Below are 21,629 nucleotides of genomic sequence, written 5' to 3' on the forward strand. Positions count from 1 at the left end.
CTATGACAAGATGCTGTTGGAAACTGAGAGTCACTACTTTTTCTTAACTTACACTACTTAAACTCTTAAACCAGCAAACCAAAATAAAAATATTGATATTTTAAACATGACCCCTCAACCTTTCAGGACAGTTTGGGTGGTAACAGCAAGACAGCCATGGTGGCCACGGTGAGCCCGGCGGCTGACAACTACGACGAGACGCTGTCGACGCTGCGCTACGCGGACAGGGCCAAGAACATCGTCAACCACGCCGTGGTCAACGAGGACCCCAACGCCCGCATCATCCGTGAGCTCCGTGAGGAGGTGGAGAAGCTCAGGGAGCAGCTCACCAAGGCTGAGGTACCAAGCTGGCAGCCCTACAAGTCCCCAAAACCCCTCTTGGTTCTCCAGAAGGAATTCCGTGTTGTAGGGTGTCCAGGGGATGCTTCAATCGCCTTTTATAGAATTTTTATTTGGTGTTTTTTTCTGCATGTCCTATCTTGAAACGTGGATTGGAATGGTGGAGTCACCATCCCTGGATGTGTTTAAAAAAACACTGGATGTGGCACTTGTTGCTGTGCTCTAGTTGAGGTGTTAGGGGATGGGTTGGACTCTGATCTTGGAGGTCTTGTCCAACCCAATGATTCTGTGATTCACTGAGACACTGAACACCTTGTTGAGCATTCTCTGTGATGCAGAGGACATGGATAGTTCCAGTTAGGACTGGGTGATTTCTAGGCAGAGCTCTGCCAATATATTTTAAGAATTCATCAGACCACATCTGTGAGATGTGGCTTCAGTTAAATAGAGTTTTCTTGTTTGTTTCCAGCTGTTGGATCTCTTACAGGCACTAGGCAATATCTCTCTACCGCTCCCTGAAGGGAACTTGTAGCCAGGTGGGGTTGGCTTCCTCTCCCAGACAACCAGTGACAGGATGAGAGGACACAGCCTTAAGCTGCACCAGGGGAAATTTAGGCTGGACATTAGGAAAAAATCATTCACAGAAAGAATGCTTGAGCATTGGGATGGGCTGCCCAGAGTCACCATCCCTGGAGGTGTTTAAAAAAAACTCTCAATGTGGCAGTCAATGCCATGGATTAGTTGATAAAGTGGTTTTGGGTCATAGGTTGGACTCAGTGATCTCCAAGGTCTTTTCCAGCCTATTTTGTGATTTCTCCTGCAGTGAAATTTCAAGAGAAACACAGTCTAAATGTTAGATGAGGGCCAAGAATTACTGTAATTCTGAGTTCTGTTCCCAAAGGGACAAAGCAATGGTGATGTAATCCCTGTGGTTTGCACTTCAGAAAAATTATGATTACAACATTTGCATCACGAGGTATGCAGGGAATGCTGGCTGTGATCCTGCAAATGACTTGTGGATTTTGGACTCTCCTCATTTGAGCTGTGTGTATATCAGTTTCTTTAAGGTGTCTCAAGTTAAATCCCATAATATTAAATATCTAAAAATTCCTCTAAAATGTCAACCACAAACTCTGAGAGTTGCAAATAATCCCCGTTTGTTTAGTTTTTTAGCATTACTCCCAAAATAATGGCAGCTGTCCAAAGCAATGAAGTAGTGTTTCCTAAGGATGAAATAATAAATATTTCCTTTCCCAAGTATTAAAATCCCACCCTAGTTGTCATCCCAGTGGCATTGACAAAGAGCAGGGAAAAACCAGAGCAATTTGCTGTTAAGAGGCTGCACAGTAAAGGTCAAACCCCACATTCACAGCCTTGTGCTCCTTTCACTTCATTACATTTGTTGCCCATCTAATTGTTCTTACAGAAATGTGCATAAATAACTTCCTGAAGTGAACAAAAGCACTGACTCATTATGACAGGTTACATTTTCAAAGCTCATTTCCAGATATAGAAGTTGCCAAGTTGTGGGTTTGGGGTTTTTTTTTACCTTTTGGTGTCAGTGTTCTTTTCTCTCCCAGACAGCCAGAACAGAACTTGACAGCTGACTTTCCTCTCACAGAGTATGGAATTATCCTCTTTTCCCCTTTCCTTTTATAAGCCATGCATTTTGATTTTTTTTTCTTTTGAATTAGCATCATGTTTTAATTTGTCTATGCCAAGGCCACCAGCTTGTCCCTCCTGGGAATTCACCTGCTTCCAGCAGAGAAGCCTGGCTGGGATCAGGCTGAACCCATTTCATTGTAGGGAATGAGAGAGAGTTACCCAGGTCATTTTACAGCTGAAATGTGTGAAAATGTTCACTGATTATCCAAAGAAATGGACAAATTAAACCTTGAGAATGTCTGGGCTTCATCATTCTGCCCTGGTGGTGTCCACCCTTTTGCACTGATCACTTTTCTGGCATTATGAATTTTTGTTTGGAAAGTTGCCTTGACTTCCCTTCCTGTATGGAATTCATAAAATCACAGAATGGTTTTGGGTTGGAAAGGACCTTAAATCTCATCCAGTTCTACCCCCTGCCATGGGCAGGGACACCTTCCAATATCCCAGGTTGATCCAAGCCCCATCCAATCTGGCCTTGGACACTTCCAGGGATCCAGGGGCAGCCACAGCTGCTCTGGGCACCTCTGCCAGGGCCTCCCCACCCTCCCAGGAACAATTCCTTCCCAAAATCCCATCTATCCCATCCATCCCTGCCCTCTGGCAGTGGAAGCCATTCCCCCTTGTCCTTCCATCCCTTATCCAAAGTCCTTCTCCCTTTTACCCTCCCTTTTATTTAAAAGCAGAAAAAGCTCACACAGGACACATCAGCTGGCAGTTCCTAGACTGTTGTGTCTTGAGGCAGAGGAAACTCCTTTCTTAAAACAGGATTTTCCATCCTGGCACTTGCCCCTTTTCTTGAAGGAACTCTCTTTGATCTGGATTCCTCTGAGGAGTTTTGGGTTTGTGGTGAGGGAATGTCTGATGCTGGAGGATGATGCTCCTATTGTTTAATTGGCATTGCATAAATGCCAACCAGCCAAACCCATGTTCCTCATTAGCAGTAATGAAATAATGACATGAGGAAGTCTACAGGCTTTTTGATCAAGGTTAGTAGAGGAAGAAATGCCAGTGTGGAGGTGGAAGTTTAAAAATAATAGAATAGTTTGAGTTGGAAGGGACCAACCCCTTGCCATGGGACACCTTCCACTGTTCCAAGGTGCTCCAAGCCCCATCCAGCCTGGCCTTGGACACTTCAGGGATGAGGGGATGCTGATACCCTTTCAGTTTTTGGGGGATTATCTTCTTATTCTTAAGGTAATCCTTCTTTGAAACATGGGCCTTTGAATATTTGGCAAAATAGCAAGAAAATGGAATTCTAGTGTCCAGAAGCACATTGTAAAGCTTCCTTGGATACTCACTCTGTAAACTGTGTGTAGAAATGTGGAGGTGGATAACCAGAAGAGCTGCATTTTTCCTGTAGAAAAATGAGAAATAAAAATATGTTGGTGGTGTGGCAGTTTACTGGGAGGTGAGGTATCATTCTGAGGGGACACAGCCAGAGCAGCAGGGTCTTTAAAAATGAAACTGGTTTTGATGTGAGAAATAAGATGAGTTTGTGCAAATCTGCCAGTATCATGTAATTGGTTTGTGTTGGGGCACAGAAACTCCGTGTTAACATCTGTAATTGAAACTAATTAAAAAGAACTTTCTGGTGGGTTCTGCAATGTGTGTTTTAAAGCCCCCTTTACTTACTGCTAAGTGTGCCTTGAAAAATGAGTCATGTTGCCTTTATTCCCCCATCTGTGTGGCTGCAGAGGGGGAAAAACACAAAGCACAACAAGCTTTCCTTGTTTCATTTGCTTCCATTCCTGCAGGCTATGAAATCACCAGAATTAAAAGAACGATTGGAGGAATCGGAAAAGTTGATTCAGGAGATGACCGTGACCTGGGAAGAAAAACTACGAAAAACTGAAGAGATAGCTCAGGTTTGCAGCTTTCTTTCCTCCTTCCCTGCCCCCATTTTTTATGAAAAATAGGTTTGTTTTCTTTGTCTGTCAGTTTATGGAGGTTGTCTGAGTCTCTCCCCACATTTATGGGTAAGTAGGTCAAGCTTGCTGCCCTTTTGAAAAGCTTCACTTAATTCCTGTGATAGATGGGTGCCTCCCAGATTACCACCCCAGTGACAATAATAAATTGTCACTGTATGCAAATGGAGAAGTTATTTAAAAAAAAAAATAAATAATCCACGGGTGAGAGGATTACAGGGGTTTTTATATTGTTCAGGCAGGAAAATTGTTTGTGATAAGGGAGCATTGAGAGCATTCAGTGCAAGGTTATGGACTGAGTGCCTCAATGCACCAGGCAAAGGGCATTCAGAATGATAAAAAATAGAGCTCTTGAGGAGCTCTGTGTGTTTTAACAGCTCCTAAACTGATATTTAGGGCCTCAGAGCATAACTGGAGATGATTACGTTGGAAAAATGATGCAAGTCACCACGGTTATTGCATGACACTCCTGCTCCTTCCCACACAAATGCTGATGTGGATATTTGCAGAGGGGAGCTTTGGAGGGGGAGGACTGTTGGGAGGTGATGAATAGTGTGTAATAAATAAGGGGAGAATGGAGCCTCTGGTACAAAGCCCTCTTGTAGATGCCACAATCAGAATAGCCTGTGTTGACTTTGGTTTTAAAGATCCATTGTAAGAAGTGCTGCCTGTGAGGGCTTCCTGCCTTTCAGTGCAATTCCTCCCTGTGTATAAGGGTGGCAAAAAAAATAAAATAGAAAATAATAATAGTCAAAAAATCCTGCTCTTATCCTACACAATAATTTCTAGGCATTGAATGTGTGAGGTGATTGAAAAACTGAAGTAATGGACTCAGCTCTGCAGACTAAATGTGCCTTGATGTTTGCATGTTGCTGCTTTAAATTCCCAGCCTGGTAGGATGTTTCAGAGCTGGGAGTGTCATGAGCCTTGAAAAAGGGATATTTTTTTCCAGAGGAGGAATAAGGACAGGTGTTTGTGCAGCACAGGCTGTTCCAGGACTGTCTGGAAGTCAGTGGAAGCCACTCTGTCACTCCCCTGCTCACCTGGGCAGGGGAGGGAAGATGTTACAGGAGGTTCCTGAGTCAAGATAAGGACAAGGAGAAATCAATCATCAATTACAGTCAGGGGCAAAGCTGATTTAACTGGGGGAAATGAGTTTAATTTGTTACCAATCAGATCAGAATAAGGTAATGAGAAATAAAAACTAAATCTTCAAACACCTTCTCCCTCTTCTCCTTTTTCCCTTCACTCCTGATTTTCTGCTTCCTAGCTCCAGGTGGGACAGACATACAGGAAAAGGGGGCTGTTCTGTATTCTGTTCCTCACATGCTGAATTTGCTGCTTTTTCATCTCTCTCAAAATGTGTCAGGGTTGACAGGTAGGGTGGAGGGATATTTGTAAATATTTGAGGAAAAGATGATTCCTAATAAAGAGCAAGGACCATCAGAGAGGCATCAATAAGAGTTCAAAGCCTTGAACACCAGCCACATAAACAGGCAATTTTTCACATTTGCAGTGAGCACTTGACATACTTTTAATGGGTTTTTTTTTTTTTTCAATGTTTAAGTTAATTAACATTAGGTCTTGAGAAAAAATTAACAGGAACTGGCTCTTTTTCTCTCAGTTAATCCTGTGAGATTCACATTGTGGGCCAAGTTCTCCTTAGGGCAACATGTGCTTTATCTGTGTAGATAATAAGGATTTTTGTGAACTTCAGAGCCTGGCACTGGTGATGGGAAGAGAGATGTTTGACATCACACTGCACTTTCTCCTCTGTTCTTTGTTTTCTCTCTCTCACACACACACACACATGACTTTTCCTTACAAGGACATTATGTTGGGATTGGAAGCATGTGGGGAGACAGGGAGCAGAAAATCAAGAGCAAGTTGTGCCATTTCTTTGCAATTTTAATCTTGATTAGACCTGGTATAACTGAGAATGATCCTGAATATTGTGGCATACTCAGTTTATAAATATAAAGCACGCTGATAGGTAAAGATAAACATCCCAGGATTATTCCTGCATTATCTAATTTGATATTTTTAAAAGTCTCAGCAGCACAGGGAGAGCACTGTAGGTCTCTTGTGTGGTTTTTTTTTACTTATTAGTTTCACCCTCTCCTGTTTTCTGTTTCCTCCAGTAATCCTGTGAGAACCCTCCCATATTTATTTCTTTTTTTCTTTTTCTTTTTTATTTTTTTATTGCTATTACAGACAGTGAGTCTCACTTCAGCTTCTCTCTGATCCTGGGAACAATCCTCAACTTTTCTGATCCCAGTGAATTTTTTCTGTACAAGAATCCCTTTCTGTTCCTAAGTCAGAAATGTTTAATGTTCCTCTTTCATTTCTCTGGTCTCACCCAAACCCTTCCCTTTGAGAGATGTACATTTCTGCACAGTAATGCTTTGTTGGGCATTTCTATGAAGTCTTTTGACAAGAACAAAACACCATCCAAAAAGCTGCTATTCTTGTTCAGCAGGAAGTGTTCTTTGCATTACTTAAATAGCAGGTTGCCAGTTTTTTGTCATTTTGATTGCTCTGGAACAAAGCATAGACATGGAGCTTGGCTTGGCGAGGATTTAACTTAACTTGTTGCTTTTTAGCTGGAAAAGGGAGAATAAAGGGCTCTAGAGATGGCTTTGTGGCAGTGTTTTGCTGTTGCAGTGAGGTCATGGAGAAGCTCTACAGTGCTGCTCCCTGCTGCTTTCATTTCCCACTGGGAAGTTGGGAATGCATGGCACCAAAGCTCCCAGAGCAGAGGGCAGAGCACAGGAGGAATCCCAGCCAGCCCTGCTCACAGCTTCCTAGAAATGAACCTTCTGTGCCTCACCTGTGGCAGAAGGAGGAGTTTGCTGTTCTAGAAGAATCCATCCATCATTTTTACCTGGTGGCCTCTGCAGAGGGGAATGGATTTCCCAAGGGTTGTGCATCAATCCCATGAATTTTGATGGCTGCTCTCTTCCAGGAGCGTCAGAAACAGCTGGAGAGCCTTGGCATATCCCTGCAGTCCTCTGGAATAAAAGTTGGGGATAATAAGTGCTTCCTGGTTAATTTGAATGCAGATCCAGCTCTCAATGAACTCCTGGTGTACTATTTAAAGGTAAAAATTTATCTTTGCGTTTACAAATTTTTTAATGTCAGAGGTGGGCCTCTAATTCATTTGGCAGAAGTGTACTTGGAGAGTTTTATAAACTGTATATCTAAAAATACTAAGAATTTAAACTTTTTTTTATTTCAACTAATTCTTTGTAGCACAGGAAAAGTTTGGGGATTTGATGTTTTTGTTTGTTTTGGTTTTCTTTGGCAGTTTTTGAAAAGAAATTTAGAATTTCTCTTTTGAGAAATTGTCTCCGTTCTGGGATGAAGCTTTTTATTAGTTAGGCTTTTTTATGCAAACTTTCACAAGCTTTTAACCCTGAAATAGTTTTATATGAAGGTTGGGGATATCAGTAGTCAGCTTCTCCACGTGTAATCCAAATTCTGGCTACTGTCTTCAGTTTATGAAATGTATTTTTAATCCTCTTCGTGCAACTTGCCAGGAGTGAAAAACAAATTCTGTTCTGCCTCAGCATTCTAATGTGCACTCCCTGTTTCTGATATTAACCATCAAACACATGATGTGACTTTTGGACCCTGTGCTGAAATATTTGGGCAGTTTAATGTGGTTTTTACAAATTGTAGATGGAGGACTCAGGAGGAGAAACAAGGTACAACCATTTAAAAGTCACATCTTGGAGTGCAGGGTCTAAAAATTTCACAGCAAACAAGTGGTTTGAGCTTCACATTAAATCATGTCTGCCCTTTGAAGTGGGGTAGGAATTCTCAAAACAGCCACAAAATCAGCAATTAGGCTGAAAGATGGATTTGGATTAGTCAGTCTTAGGAAATTTGTGATCCTCTTTTATATCAGCCACCTTGGCTCTGTGATATCTCAGTAGAAACAAGGGGAAGCACTTTTTCCATGTTGTATCTGCTAGGAAAAAAACACTTTAAAAAGGAGAAAAGAGCTGAGGTTTTGGGAGAGGGTGGCTCTTTCCCAGACAATTTGCATGTAAAAGTCCAGAGTGTGACTCAGTGACAGATACTGGGACAGATCCCACTTTTTCCCAGTGGTCACTGGGAACAAGGACAAGAGCAAGGCAAAGCCTTTGTCCATCACTGCCAGCAGGAAAATCTCAGCTGCTTCTGTGCTCTTTTCCTTTTCTAGGGAAAACTCCTTGGGGTAGATTTGTTTCCTGCAATTTGTCTTTATTATTTTTTTAATAACCCAGATTTGTCTTTCTCCTGGGAAATTTTGGTGTAAAAATCCCCATGCTTTGAAATGATGATGTTAAAATCACTTGCAGCTGTTTTCCCTAAAATCCTGTGATTTAACTCTCTTGTTTCTCAGAATATTTGCCCATGTTCTCTCTGAACTGTGAGTGCACCAGGTCCTTCAAGTACTGAACAGCCTGAACTGACCTGTCTAAACTCCTGTATCTGTTCCTCAAAAGTTGTTTGGAGATGCCTAAAATAGAGATTTCTGTCCCAAAAGGGGGATCCAGCCCTGGCAGTGGTGGAATCCCCATCCCTGGAAGGATTTAAAAGCCATGTGGATGTGGCACTTGGGGACATGGGGCAGTGGTGGCCTTGGTGGTGCTGGGGGTTGGTTGGATGGTTTTAAAGTGTTTTTTCCAACCTCAGCAATTTTATGTGTGGGATAATCCTTCATCTGCCAAATCCCCCATACCTTGACTATCCAGGAATTTCCTGAGATGTTGCTGTACCTCCATAATCACCATGGATCTGCCACTGTGAACCTCCCTTAATTCCTGCCTGAAATCCTTTATTCCTTTGGCTTCTACAACATTCCAAGGCACTGAATTCCTCCATTAAATCATAAAATTCTCTTCATTTTCATGTGCAGCTTTTGCCTCTGAGTGCTCCCTGCTTGTTATGGTCAGACAAAATATTTATTTGATTCTCTTTCTACCTCTCAGCTGTTGAATTTTGGGACCAGATGACACAACCCATCCAGAAGGAGAATGGGTGAATTAGACCCAGTGAAGCTCTGCAATCCAGTGCTAACATCTGAATTCATTTTTCCCCAGGAGCACACGTTGATAGGCTCAGACAACTCTCAGGATATCCAGCTGTGTGGAATGGGAATTCTTCCTGAGCACTGCATCATAGACATCACCCCAGAAGGCCAGGTTATGCTGACCCCTCAAAAAAACACCAGGTGAAGGAATAAAATGCAGCCACAGCTGCTTGATAGTTGTCATTTTATCCAGTCTTTTATGATTAATTGGGGCACAAAGATACTTGGAAAACAAACTTCTCTATCTCCTTCATAGTAAGAAAAATTCTGCTTCTGGCATGCTGCTTTTACATTTTAATTGTCACCTGTTCCTCTGTCAACTCATGTTCCATTCCAGTGAGATTTCTCTCAGGGAGGGGGTTTGTAGCCCAAATTTTCAAAGAGAAGATGAGGAAATTGCCTGTGCTTTCAGCAAGTGCATACTCACTGATTTGCAGCTGTGTAGATGTAACTCCTAGCAAAATTTGAATTCATTTTCTAGGAAATCTGTTGATATGCAAAGAGCTGCTGAAGCATTTGTTGCTTTATTCAATTAAGTAGCTGTACTTGAGAAGCAGCTGGCATATTCAGATTGATCACAAAATGACATGCAGAGTCAGCATGTCCAATGGTTTCTTGTTAATGCACAAAATTCAAACTTCTCACATTTACCCTGATTTGTGGCACATTGGAGCACGTTGGACTGGGTGACAAATTTGAGATTCCCTTCAAATTTGAGTTGTCCCACAATCCTATTTTCAAACTTAATCTGACTCTGAAATAAAAGTACTTTCTGATTATTTTAATTAGTGTCTTTTTCAGTAGCAAAGGTGTCTATTGCCTTATTCAAATATTTCTATTTCATGTCTGTATTCCAGAGCAGTGTGCAAATGGTTTTGTTCTAGTGCCTTTTCTTTTTTCAGGCTGCTCATCTTTAAGCTCTGATTTTACTCCCCAGACACAGCTGGAGTAATATTTGTCTAAAAGTTCTGAACTTCATGAGCTTAGGAGGTCAAAAGAAGCTGAATTAGAGTTGTGTATGAAACAGCACTGGGTAGATCAGTGAATTTTCTGGGAATATTTTGCCTCCTTGCAATCCATAAATCTCTTCTCCTGCCTTTACTTGTTGCAATAATGAAAGGAATATTAGGAGGGGAAAAATTAAGCTTGATATAAATATATTTACTTTAGATTTTTGTCTTTTTGCAGGACATTTGTAAACGGTTCTGCTGTCGTGTGTCCCATCCAGCTCCACCATGGAGACAGAATCCTGTGGGGAAACAACCACTTCTTCAGGTACCAAAATCATTAAAGGAGTTGTAAATTGGCTTAAGGAATGAGTAAAGATGGGGATTATAAAAGCAGTACTGATGTTGGTTTGGTTTTTAATGCTAAATGTTATTACAGGGTCACTGTGCTCTCTGTCCCAGCCATATCTGTGACCTTCCTGTATCAGACAGGATCACTGGTAGATGTTTTCTGTTCAAGATTTTACTTTGAAACTCTGAAATACCTCAAAAATCAGTGGATTTGAATGATAATCTAAAATTTCATTGCTTTATTTTGTGCTTAAAAGGAAAACCCACATTAAAAAGTGAGATAACACTTCATTATTGCCCCTAAATTATTTGGATGTGGAATGACTAAAAAATGTCATGGTTATCTAAATTGTATTATTGGTAGTATCAGGTACTTAATTATGGGAATGTAGAATAGATTAATTAGTTCACCTTCTGCTCCTGTTTTTGCCCTGAGGAAAATTGCACCCACAGGGGATCAATACAATTTGAAAGGAAAAAAAATCTTCTGATTTGGAGACTACTGAATTTTAACAATTTTTGAAAGCAACCCTGTGTTTCAGAGCTAAACAACTGATAACTCTTTAAAATTTTTCCTCTTATTTAAAGGCTGAATTTGCCAAAGAAGAAAAAGAAGGCAGAGCATGAGGATGAGGAGAAGGACAACTCCATGAAGTGCAGTAACAGTGTGGAGCAGCTGGATATAGATGGAGACAATTCCAGTGAGGTGTCCAGTGAGATCAACTTCAGCTATGAGTATGCCCAGATGGAAGTCACCATGAAGGCTCTTGGTAGCAATGGTAAGGAGCCACAAAAATCACTGGGAATGTGTACAAAATATGAGGATAACCACGGACTTTTTCCCTTATAACTTCCTTTTGGAGAGTTTTTCTTGTGAATGACTCATCCCAGTCATTTTTGTGCTTGAGGAGGGAAAAATAACCATGGCAGACTGTTTGGTTTGGCAGTTCTTGCTGAGGGGAAAGCCAGAAGTGGAATGCTGGTGGAGCTGCAGTCTCAAATCAAAGTGTTTTCACTTGGCTGTTTATTTTTCTTGTGTTATGTCTCACTGAGGCATTAACTGCAGTGATTCCTGTCTCTGAAACCGTGTTTTTGAGTTTTTGTGCTCTCACGTTGCTGTCCCAGAATGACATTATTTTGGGAAACAGGATGACTTTTTTTTTTTTTTTTTCAGCTTGGGCTTTTCCTTTCCTTAATCCTCTTAAATCATCTGCCCTGTGAACAATTCTTTTCAGAATTCAGCAGCACTTTTTAAACACACGCTGCAGCAAAACTGACACCCGTACTCACACCACACATCCAGCATGGATTTCACTGCAGTGCCTTATTTCCAAATTCTTCCTAGACCCCATGCAGTCAATCCTGCAGAGCCTGGAGCAGCAGCACGAGGAGGAGAAGAGATCAGCTCTGGAGAGGCAGAGGCTGATGTACGAGCACGAGCTGGAGCAGCTGCGGCGGCGCCTCTCTCCCGAGAAGCAACATTTCCGCAGCATGGACAGGTTCTCCTTCCACTCCCCCAGTGCCCAGCAGCGCCTCAGGCAGTGGGCAGAGGAGAGGTGGGTAACCCCCTGTGACCATCAGAGGGGTTCAGTCAAGTTTTTGCAGTGAATTTCTAAGATTCAGTACAGTCACAGCAAATTTCTGTGAGGACGGAAAATATTTCTGTAAGGGTCACAGAGTGATGGAACAGGTTGGGTTGGAAGGGATCTCAGAGACCATCCAGTTCCTCCCCTTCCATGAGGAGGACACTTTCCACTATCCCAGGTTGCTCCAAGCTCCATCCAACCTGGCCTTGAGCACCTCCAGAATAAACAGGCTTAAAATGGTGGAAAATACAAGAAATAATGAGTTCCTGCTTGTTACTAAGGAGAAGCTCTGTCCTGGTCAGCAGCAAATTTAACTAAAGATGGGGTGATTGGATGGAATTTTGAGGCTCCTGTGTGAATTTGTTCTTTCATGGGTCATGCCTGACTCAGCTGCTGGAAGGTTGTTTTTCCTCTTGGCTCAGATCCAACTGTCTGACCTGGGCAGGTTCTCACAACCAGAAGAGTGCAAATAAAAAAAAAAAGGGAGTAAGAGGATGATACAAAGAATTTTAATCCAAAAATTGTAAAAACCATTTAATAACCACAGAGGGGTCACTGTCCACTCTGCCTCTTCCTGAGTGGTGGCACTGAGATTATTTACTTCAGCCCCATAATAATATTTTGCACTATTGCTATCAAAAGAGCAGCTGCAGGAGGAAAATGAAACCCCAAATAAATGAGTGTGGTAAAGACATTGTCATGAAAAATGCAAATCTGATATATATGGATAGAAAAGCAACTTTGGAAGTAAAAAATATTTCAGAGAGCCTGACAAGGGTGCTAACTGTGTGCCTGGGATGTTTTTTGGCCCCCAGATTCCTGGGCTTCACAGTTGCCCCAAAGTCCAGGACTTGTGCATGTGAGGTTGCTCCTGGGTTTTCTAGAATGGCTCATCTGTCCAATTTTTGTAACAGCCCCACTCTAATGTCACCTGTCCCTTCCCTCTTTAATCCTCACCCACAAGCTCCCAATTGCCTCCTTATCCATTTATTTTGCTTTCAGTACCTAAACCTCATGATTTTTCCTGTCTCCCCTTCCCAATTTTCTTCTTCCAGAGAAGAAATGCTGACCCACAGCCTGAGGAAGCTGAGAGAGCAGATTGTGAAAGCCAATTTGTACGTGAGAGAAGCCAATTTTATTGGAGAGGAACTGGACAAGAGGACAGAGTACAAAGTGACCCTCCAGATCCCAGCTTCAAGCCTTAATGCCAACAGCAAGGTACAGTCACCCTGCCTGAACTGAATGATTGTTTAGTAAGTTTGGCCCTCAGTGTTCAGATTTCTTTGACTATAATGGTTGAGTTAATTTTCCACTAATGTGCATTAAACACATCCCTGCTACATCCTTATCTTATTTTATATCGTGAAAATCCTTAAAAGAGAAATGTTTTGGTGCAAGACCTTTCCCCTGGTGTTGAAGTTCCCCCTTGCTGCTGTTGCAGGGTGACAAAGTCTCTGCAGGTTGGGTAACATCTATTGCAAGTGTTTACTGTCCCTTTGTGCACATTTGACTTTGCATCATCCCAGTGAGCTGCAAAAATTCTGCCATCCCCATCGTGGAGGGAGGAACTGGAGCAGAGAGGATTTGGATTATTTGGAAATTTTGGAAGGGGGAAGCTGAACCCAGACTTTGTGTCTCAGGCTGGCTCCCTAAGCTGGTGTTATTTCTTGAAGCCAAATCAGTATTTTGGTGGCACTCAGTCCTTAGTACAGTAGATGGATTTTATTCCAGGATTATAATTTTTTTCAGTTGTTTTAGTTGTTTTTCTCACAGTCTTGAGGGGAAGACACATCCAGAAACTGGATGATAAAGGGGGTTAAGTGTCTGCACTAGCTGAAAGTTGCAGGCAGTTGTAATTTTAGCTGGAGCTCCAGGCCTGCTGTGACTTGAGGATATTTGTGAAATGCTTAAATGTTCCCATTTCTAACACTTATGCAAGTTGAAAATCCACAGAAACCAGTGCCTGTAGCTGTGAGGAGACTTCCCAGTTAGAGTGAGCACATCAATACACTGTGACAGCTGAACTCAGAGCCTGCATTTGGCTGCTCAAGCCAGAATGAAAAAAAAGAGGAGACTTCTCCCAAAAATATTCTCAAATTTGTGTTAATGTTAAACTCTTTTTTTTCACTGTTGTGACACGAATTCCTTCTTGGCACCCCTTTAATTGTTTTGCAGAGAGGTGCAATTCTCAGCGAGCCTGCAATCCAGGTGAGGAGGAAAGGGAAAGGCAAACAGATCTGGTCACTGGAAAAGCTGGAGAATCGACTGGTGGATATGAGGGACCTTTACCAGGAATGGAAAGACTGTGAGGAAGACAATCCAGTAAGTGAAAAGCATTCCTGTGATGACATTCCTGGTAGATTTTCAGGAGGATTGTTGGGTGGAGGTGGGGAGGGAATATGCAAAGAGCTGAGTTTCCCTGAGGTTTTGCTTTTCCTAGTACTGAATTGATCCTCAGCATTTCATTAACCCTTATCTTGCTCTGATCCCTGCTTGCATGCATAGTTTGGTGAGGGAGTGGAGCACACAATAGGCAGCAGCAGATAACAGCAGCAGTTAATGTTCAGGAATCTGATAAAATTAAAGAGAACTTGCTCATGACAGCTTTACCCAAAGTAAAATTCATTTATATTCTTTTTATGTAATCTGGCCTCTTGATTGAGTCTTTATCTTTCACTGGGCTGGTTGTGCAACACTTTGAAAAGTTTTGCTGGGAGGTTTGGTTTGCTGACATGACTCTGGATTTGTCTGCAGGTGATGAGAGCTTATTTCAGGAGGGCTGATCCCTTCTACGACGAGCAGGAAAACCACAGCCTTATTGGAGTAGCCAATGTTTTCCTTGAGTGCCTGTTCTATGATGTGAAGCTTCAATATGCTGTTCCAATCATCAATCAGAAGGGAGAGGTTTGTCATTCTTTATAATCTGTCCTTACTCAGCTGTTTAATGACAGCCTGTGGGATTTTATTCCTACCAGGATGGAGTAGATAATTTCCAGTTTCATGTGCACAAGTTCTCTGCTAATGATGTGGAATTGTGTAATTCCCATAATACTTTACTGGAGTTTTCAGACAGCTCTGAATCCCAGCACAGTGATTGTGAAAGCAGGGAAATGCCCAAAATAAGTCCTTAGGGTGAGAAAAGCTCCACTGGTTTCACTGCTTGCCATCAGAAAAATAGATTCTTAAATATATTCTGTAAGAACAACTTCAGAGGCAGCAGAGCACACCAGGCACCATTCTCCATGCTCTGCATCAAGTGTGCACTTTGCAGACTCCCCAGAGGCTGGTTTGAAGGTGAGATTGTTCCCCAAGTCCCCCCAGTGACTGATTTCTTCATGACTTTTGCAACAAAGGCTTTTTGATTCTCGCTCCCAAGCGCTCTTCACGTGGTGCAACAAATGCAGAGTGCAAGGAATAAAGGAATAAATGAATAAAGGAATAAAATGTTGGCTGCTTACAGACTGGGAGGGGGGTGAACCTGTCACAGTTTTCTGGCACACAAATAATTGTGGCTCCTGTGCTGGCAGGTTTCAGGTCGTCTGCACGTGGAAGTTGTTCGAGTGAGCGGGGAAATCGATGACAGGCTGGTGGGAGGTGAGGACAGCCCTGACTACTCAAATGACAATGACATCCAGGAGAGAAAACTTGTCTGCAGGGTGAGTTCCAGATGTGTGCCAGCCTCTGAGCAACCTTTTCTCTTCCCATCCTGAGTCAGAGAGAAATCTTGGCTTCTGGATGTTGGATGTCACTTTGTGACCTCGTTTTGTTTCTGGAGTGGCTGAAGTAACACAAGATAATTAATTGGGGTTTGTTCCTTTAATTAATTGCATTTATGTGCCAAAGGCTCACCCCAGGAAGTGTCTTGGAATCCAGGGAAGATCTTTGTATTAGGATTGGCACTGCAATATCCAATTCAAGAAGAGCCACAGAATCTGATAAGCTCCCATAATTCTAGGAATCATTATTTCTTTTTCTCTCAATATTTCTTTCTCTAAATGTTAAATATTTTTCAAAATATGTGCAGTGTGTTTATTACTGTTAGTAATAAAAAGAAAATTAGTAGGAAGTATTTACTAGAAGTTCTGTGGGAAAGGAAAGGAAGTCCAACTCATTTGGTCTTAATTTGACAAATGGAGAATAAAAGTTTATTAACTATATGGTGAATATGGTGGCTTTGTTTAGATCACAGTGAGAATTCACAACATTTTATTTCTGTTTGACCTTGATTTGATGAGGGGACAGGCTAATTTTGCATTCTTTGATGTTGATTTTGGGTTATTTCCAGCATCACAATGTAAGAGCAAGTAGTATCTTAAGCCAAGGATTTTTGGAGCATAAAGGAGCCACTGGAAATAGGAGTTTTTAAAATTGTATTCCTCTTCAATTGCAATGGGTTTGGTGCATTTCACCATTAAAAATGAGCAGAATGTCCCTTCCAGGAAATAAGAGCCTGGTGACATCTAGTGACTGTCTTCAGCTGCTGCACTCCAAATATTGTCCCCAATGTGTATCAGTGAAGAAATTTTATTTGCTAAATTGTTTTTTATTTGCTCTTCTTATTTTTCTTTAATCCTTTGATTCCATACCTTGATGAATAAATGCTTTTCATTTTTTTTCTCACCTCCTCTCCAGATTAAAATACTTCAAGCTACAGGTTTGCCCCAGCACCTGTCCAACTTTGTGTTCTGCAAATACACATTTTGGGATCAAGTGGAGCCAGTTATTGTTGCACCTGAGGTGGATCCTTCCCAGTCCTCCATCAGCAAGGAGCCACGGTGCATGGTTGTCTTTGACCACTGCAATGTAATTCATTTTTCTGTTTCATTCATTAATTGTAAAAAGCAGATTTAGGTTTGTGTAGCACTTTGATCTGCCCCTTTTCTCACATTGTATTTCATGATGCCCTAATCCCATTTTTAATTTCATTATTGATACACTGGTTTCTTTTAATAAGAACTTGAATGTCTTCAGAGTCCATTTAAGTTTGATTTTTCTACACTGTTCATTTGTACAAAAAGTGCTGAAGGTGAAGTGGGTTAATAAAGAAAAACATCAGTTCATCAGAGACACATTAGAATTTATGCACAGTAAAATTCACTGTGGGTGAGAGATATTTGATGTTAATAACTGAGCTGATCACTCTAAACTGATGAAATGAAGAGAAATGTGCCAGTTCTGGGCCATGGGGCTGCTGTGGATGCTCAGGTTGGGTTGTTAGAGGTCAGAACAGACTATTTAGGACTGACTCTTTGTTCCCTCTTTAATCAAGACATCTAAAGTCAGCTTGGATGAATCCCAGCCAAATCACCCCAGTTCTCATTGTGTTCTATCACTCCTCATCACACTGAGCAATTTATTCCTCTTCCCATTTGTGAAATGGATGCAACACCTGTACAACCTTCTGATGAGTTTTCATTTTCTGCTTCTGAACATTACAACTTTGATTTTTTTTCTTCTGAGCCATTGGCTGTGGTCATTTTTCAGCTCCTTATAAACTTTAATCTTTGGGAAATCACATCCCATTGACCTCCCTCCTGATTTTATAGACTGAGGCAACACTTCCTTTCCCCTGGATTGTGCCTTGAGAACCAGGAGGATTCTGCTAAAACCTTTTATTAAAATCAAAGCAGTAAAATCTCCCAGCCTAGCCACAGTTACCAACTGATTTGTCCCTTCCCAGGAGGTTTCTGTGAATATTTCTGAAGACTTCATGGAACATCTTTATGATGGTGCTTTGGCCATTGAAGTTTACGGGCACAAGCAGAGCGGTGACCGCAAAAACCCAGCCCTGTGGGATTTGGGAATCATCCAAGCCAAAACACGCAGCCTTCGGGACAGGTAAAGGTGCAAAATACATCTTGGGCAAAAAATCAGTCTGAGGTGCCCAGTTTTGAAACAGCTCTGGGGTAAGGACTCAAAATTTTGGACTGGAAATCCGCTCCATTCCTAGCCATGAAATGCCATCCCTGTGCGATTATAAGCCGCACCATTTTGACTAAAATTTTGGTCCGAACCCAAAGTGCGACTTATATATTGAAAAAGAACAAAATGTTGCTGTTTTAGTTTGGAGGACAGGTGTCTGCTGAGAAAGGCAGGAGCTTCTCTTTGAAATGGAGAATGTAAACCCCCTCCCTCCAAATTATTATAATTTTTAAATCAAGGGGCTCTCAGGCAAAGATATGGGAATTAGGAATAACAGTTCTTTACTAGGGAAATTAAAATAGAAATACAGCACTACAAAGAACAAACCCCAAACCCTGACACAGTCAGAGTACAACCTGACACCCGTCAGGCAGGGTGTTGGCAGCAGTCCCATTCCATGGTGGCTGCATCCTCCTGCAGTGACAGATGTGGCTCAGTTGGAGCAGTGCTCCTGTACAAGGTGCAGTTTCCCTCCGGAGCTCCAGTGGGGATGTGGAGAAATCCGGTTTTCCTCTGGAGTCCAGTGGAGAAAGGGGCTCCCTTAGTGTCCCAAACCCTCTGTTTTTATCTTGGTAAGAAATGTTGGGCTCTTCCCCCTGGCTGGAGCAACTCCCAATGGGATGCAGTAATTTTATCAGTGCCACAGTGGGACTCAATGGCCATGAGCAGAAAATGACTGGCTGGAGGAAGGATGGGTTGTGAAAAGATAAAGAACAATGCCCTGCCTGGTTTCAATGGATGGCCCATTAGCAGAATATCTCCCATGGAGATAAGGATCACTGCCCTCACCCTCAACAGATGGTGATAGAACAGACACTTTTTATCACATCCTGTATTGTAATGTGTGGCTTATAATTGTGAAATTACTGTATTACTCCTTATTGCCTCAGTTTGGATAAATATTCAATATTGTGGTAATTCAGGCTGCAGGGGAGTGTTGTTTGTTTGCTGCCACCATTTTTTGTCCCCAGAGTAATCTTGTAGCATTTTCTTAAATGTGAGTTGTTTTGCCTCTTCAATTAGAAGGCAGCTCTGCATCTTAATTTATTGGCAGTTACTTCTCTTTTTACTTGCAGCTTAAGCTTATGTTGACTATTAAGCTGCATATAGGGAAATTTAAAATAAAAGTGAGGGAAATATGGCAGAGAGGAAAAGGGTGCTAAGTAGTGAGCACCTCTATCCTTTTTAATTTTGAAGCTCTACAGAAATGGCTGTTTGTCATTAAGCTCTGGGAAGGGTTGGAGAGAAGGCAGTGATATGAGGAAGGTCAGGAAAATGCTCTGTATCTTGAGAGCTTGTGAGACAATGTCATATTTCATTCTTCTGTCTTCCATCTCAGTCTGATTGCCCTGACAACTTCTGTTGTCAGGCAGGAGTTGAGACCAGAGCTTAAATGTGGAATTGGGGTTTGTATTGGAATCAGGAAAAAAATAAAATTCTGATGTTTGACTAAAATTGCTGTCAGGAAAATTCAGAAGCACTGCACAGCTGCTACCTGTGTGCTCACCAACAGTGCATTTATTCCTGCTTCAGTCACTCTGAACTCAGTGTTTGGATGTTTTAATTCCCTTTTTTCTGGGGAGAAAACCCCCAAGCAGCCCAAAGGACCAACCCAGCCCTTGTCCCGCAGGTGGAGCGAGGTGACGCGCAAAGTGGAGCTGTGGGTGCAGATCCTGGAGCTCAATGAGAACGGGGAGTACTGCCCAGTGGAGGTCACCCCAGCCAAGGATGTCAGCACAGGAGGCATCTTCCAGCTCAGGCAGGTGAGGTGGCACAGGCAGGCTCCCAGCTGTGCACAAAAACACCTGGGCGCTTGGCTTTGGATGGGAAACATCGAGCTTAGGTGCAAAATGTGATGTGCAAAGCAGATGGGAAATGGGAGACAGCAAAACTCAGCTTAAAGGTGATCAAAGCCCTCCCTGTCACCTTTTTGCTCTGTCCTGTGCCAGCACCTGGCAGAAGGGACATCAGTCTCCACTGAACTTCATTATTTTTTAAGGAGGTCCCTTTTATTGGATCCTTCCAGCCAAGCACTCCTTTGTTGTTGGAATTCTACCTGCTTTAAATTGTTAATGCTTAACTGAGCAGCTCACATTTTTAAATGGGATCACTAAAAGTTAGATACAGGCTGCTCCTCTGACCTCACCAACTCCTTTGATTTTTATATTGATCTTATTTTTTATTTACTTTTTCCCCCCCCTTTTAGAGTTTTAATTTGCTTTGCTGCATCTGTGGGTCAGAATTTTCAGCCAAGGAGAGCAGAGTCAGGAAAAGTTCACTGAAATTCCAGTAGCTCACCAAATTTGCTCTCCTCTTTTGTAGGTGGGGAAAAGATCCCCTTTTCTGCCTTCAGAAATATTAAAAATGAAACCCTATAAGGGAATGTTTGAAAACCCTCCAAAAAAGTAAACTGGGGAATTGCTGAGTGCTGAACTTTTATCTTTCTCTGTAAATTGATAAATCTGTAAATATAAATCCTTGCAGCAGGAGTGGGATCTGAATTGATAAATCCTGTAAATATAAATCCTTGCAGCAGGAGGGGAATCTAAATTGATAAATCCTTGCAACAGGAGGGGGATCTCTTGAGCACTGGGTCATTGGGATTGCAGCACTTTGTTGTTCCCAACAGAAAAATATAATAATCCTTGCCAATGGCTGCCAGTAGAGGTCTCTCTGGAATTAAACTTTCAGCATTATTCATTTTTTTGAAACAAGCATTTCAAATTGTTCTTTTGGACAGGGGCAATCTCGACGAATCCAGGTTGAAGTGAAATCTGTGCAGGAATCTGGGACCTTGCCACTGATGGAGGAATCCATATTATCTGTTGGCATTGGCTGTGTTCAGATAAAACATACCAAGTCACAAAATTATCAGGTAAAACTCTGAATATTTACTGTCAGTGATTTCCAAGAGCTGGAAAGCATAAAGGGAATTATTTTCCATGGCAAAAATAATACTTCTGCTTTTGGTTGGGTTTTTTTTCCTATCTTTGAAAGCAACACCACAAAGAAAATAAAATGCAAACATTCCTAAAATCCATTAGGAACTTTTCCTGTAGATTTTATTTCAAATATTAGACATGAAAAGCAATATGAAGTATTGAAAATAAAAATTAATTTATTTACATTAAAAAATAAACCAGTGCAACCCAGATTAAACAGTGTCCAGTTAGAAATGTTAGAATTCCATGAACCACTTGTGGCCCACAGTGGATGCTGGGCAGTTGTTTGACAATCTCACCCACACTGGACCTCATGTGTGTCCCTCTTTTTTTAGGTATTATCTTCCTGCAGTGCTCCTGAGAGTTTTTGGTGCACTTTGACTTTGCCCCCCAGCAGATAAATGAGAATTCAGTGACTCCCTGGAGCTGGCAAAGCCAAAATCTGGTGCAGCAGAACAAATCTCTGGACTTGTTTCATTTGCTGCCCTGCTTGAGACAAGGCCAGCCAAATGGAAAAGCAGGAGATGTCCCAAAAAAGTTATCCCAAAATTGACAGAGATTATTCAATCCACTTCTGCTCCCCTTTTTTTGCTCAATCAGGATGGTTTTCCTTTGAGCTCTGAAATACTTGGAGTTTCTGTTGTCTCCTCACTGGGGCAGTCCTTTCCCATTCTGTGTCTGGGGGACAAAAAGGGGAATTTTTTCACTTTTCCAGCAGCATCCTGGGCAGGTTGTTCCTGTTATTCCTCATTATTCTGCTGCTGGTTTTCCCTGCAGCTTTTCCATCACAGCAGCCCCACATTTCCTTCCCATAAAGCCAGGAAACTCCTGAATGGAGCAAGTTTCTCTCCTAGGACAGAGTGATTGATTCT

At 41.9% G+C, this 21,629-nt stretch overlaps 1 protein-coding gene across 2 annotated transcripts in view; it reads left to right on the forward strand.

The window, feature by feature from the left end:
- Positions 1–21,629, forward strand: part of KIF13B (kinesin family member 13B) — a 116,086-nt gene that overhangs the window by 58,286 nt on the left and 36,171 nt on the right. For both annotated transcript variants that reach the window (XM_033053673.1, XM_033053674.1), the window contains exons 11-25: positions 127–339; positions 3,759–3,869; positions 6,895–7,029; positions 9,020–9,150; positions 10,198–10,284; positions 10,896–11,086; positions 11,653–11,863; positions 12,949–13,111; positions 14,069–14,215; positions 14,648–14,797; positions 15,421–15,549; positions 16,526–16,696; positions 17,574–17,731; positions 19,446–19,578; positions 20,556–20,690. In XM_033053673.1, the coding sequence (XP_032909564.1) occupies positions 127–339; positions 3,759–3,869; positions 6,895–7,029; positions 9,020–9,150; positions 10,198–10,284; positions 10,896–11,086; positions 11,653–11,863; positions 12,949–13,111; positions 14,069–14,215; positions 14,648–14,797; positions 15,421–15,549; positions 16,526–16,696; positions 17,574–17,731; positions 19,446–19,578; positions 20,556–20,690 (2,265 nt within the window). The remainder of the gene's footprint in view (positions 1–126; positions 340–3,758; positions 3,870–6,894; positions 7,030–9,019; positions 9,151–10,197; positions 10,285–10,895; positions 11,087–11,652; positions 11,864–12,948; positions 13,112–14,068; positions 14,216–14,647; positions 14,798–15,420; positions 15,550–16,525; positions 16,697–17,573; positions 17,732–19,445; positions 19,579–20,555; positions 20,691–21,629) is intronic.

Source organism: Catharus ustulatus, chromosome 3 (genome assembly GCF_009819885.2).
Source record: "Catharus ustulatus isolate bCatUst1 chromosome 3, bCatUst1.pri.v2, whole genome shotgun sequence".
NCBI lineage: Eukaryota > Metazoa > Chordata > Aves > Passeriformes > Turdidae > Catharus > Catharus ustulatus.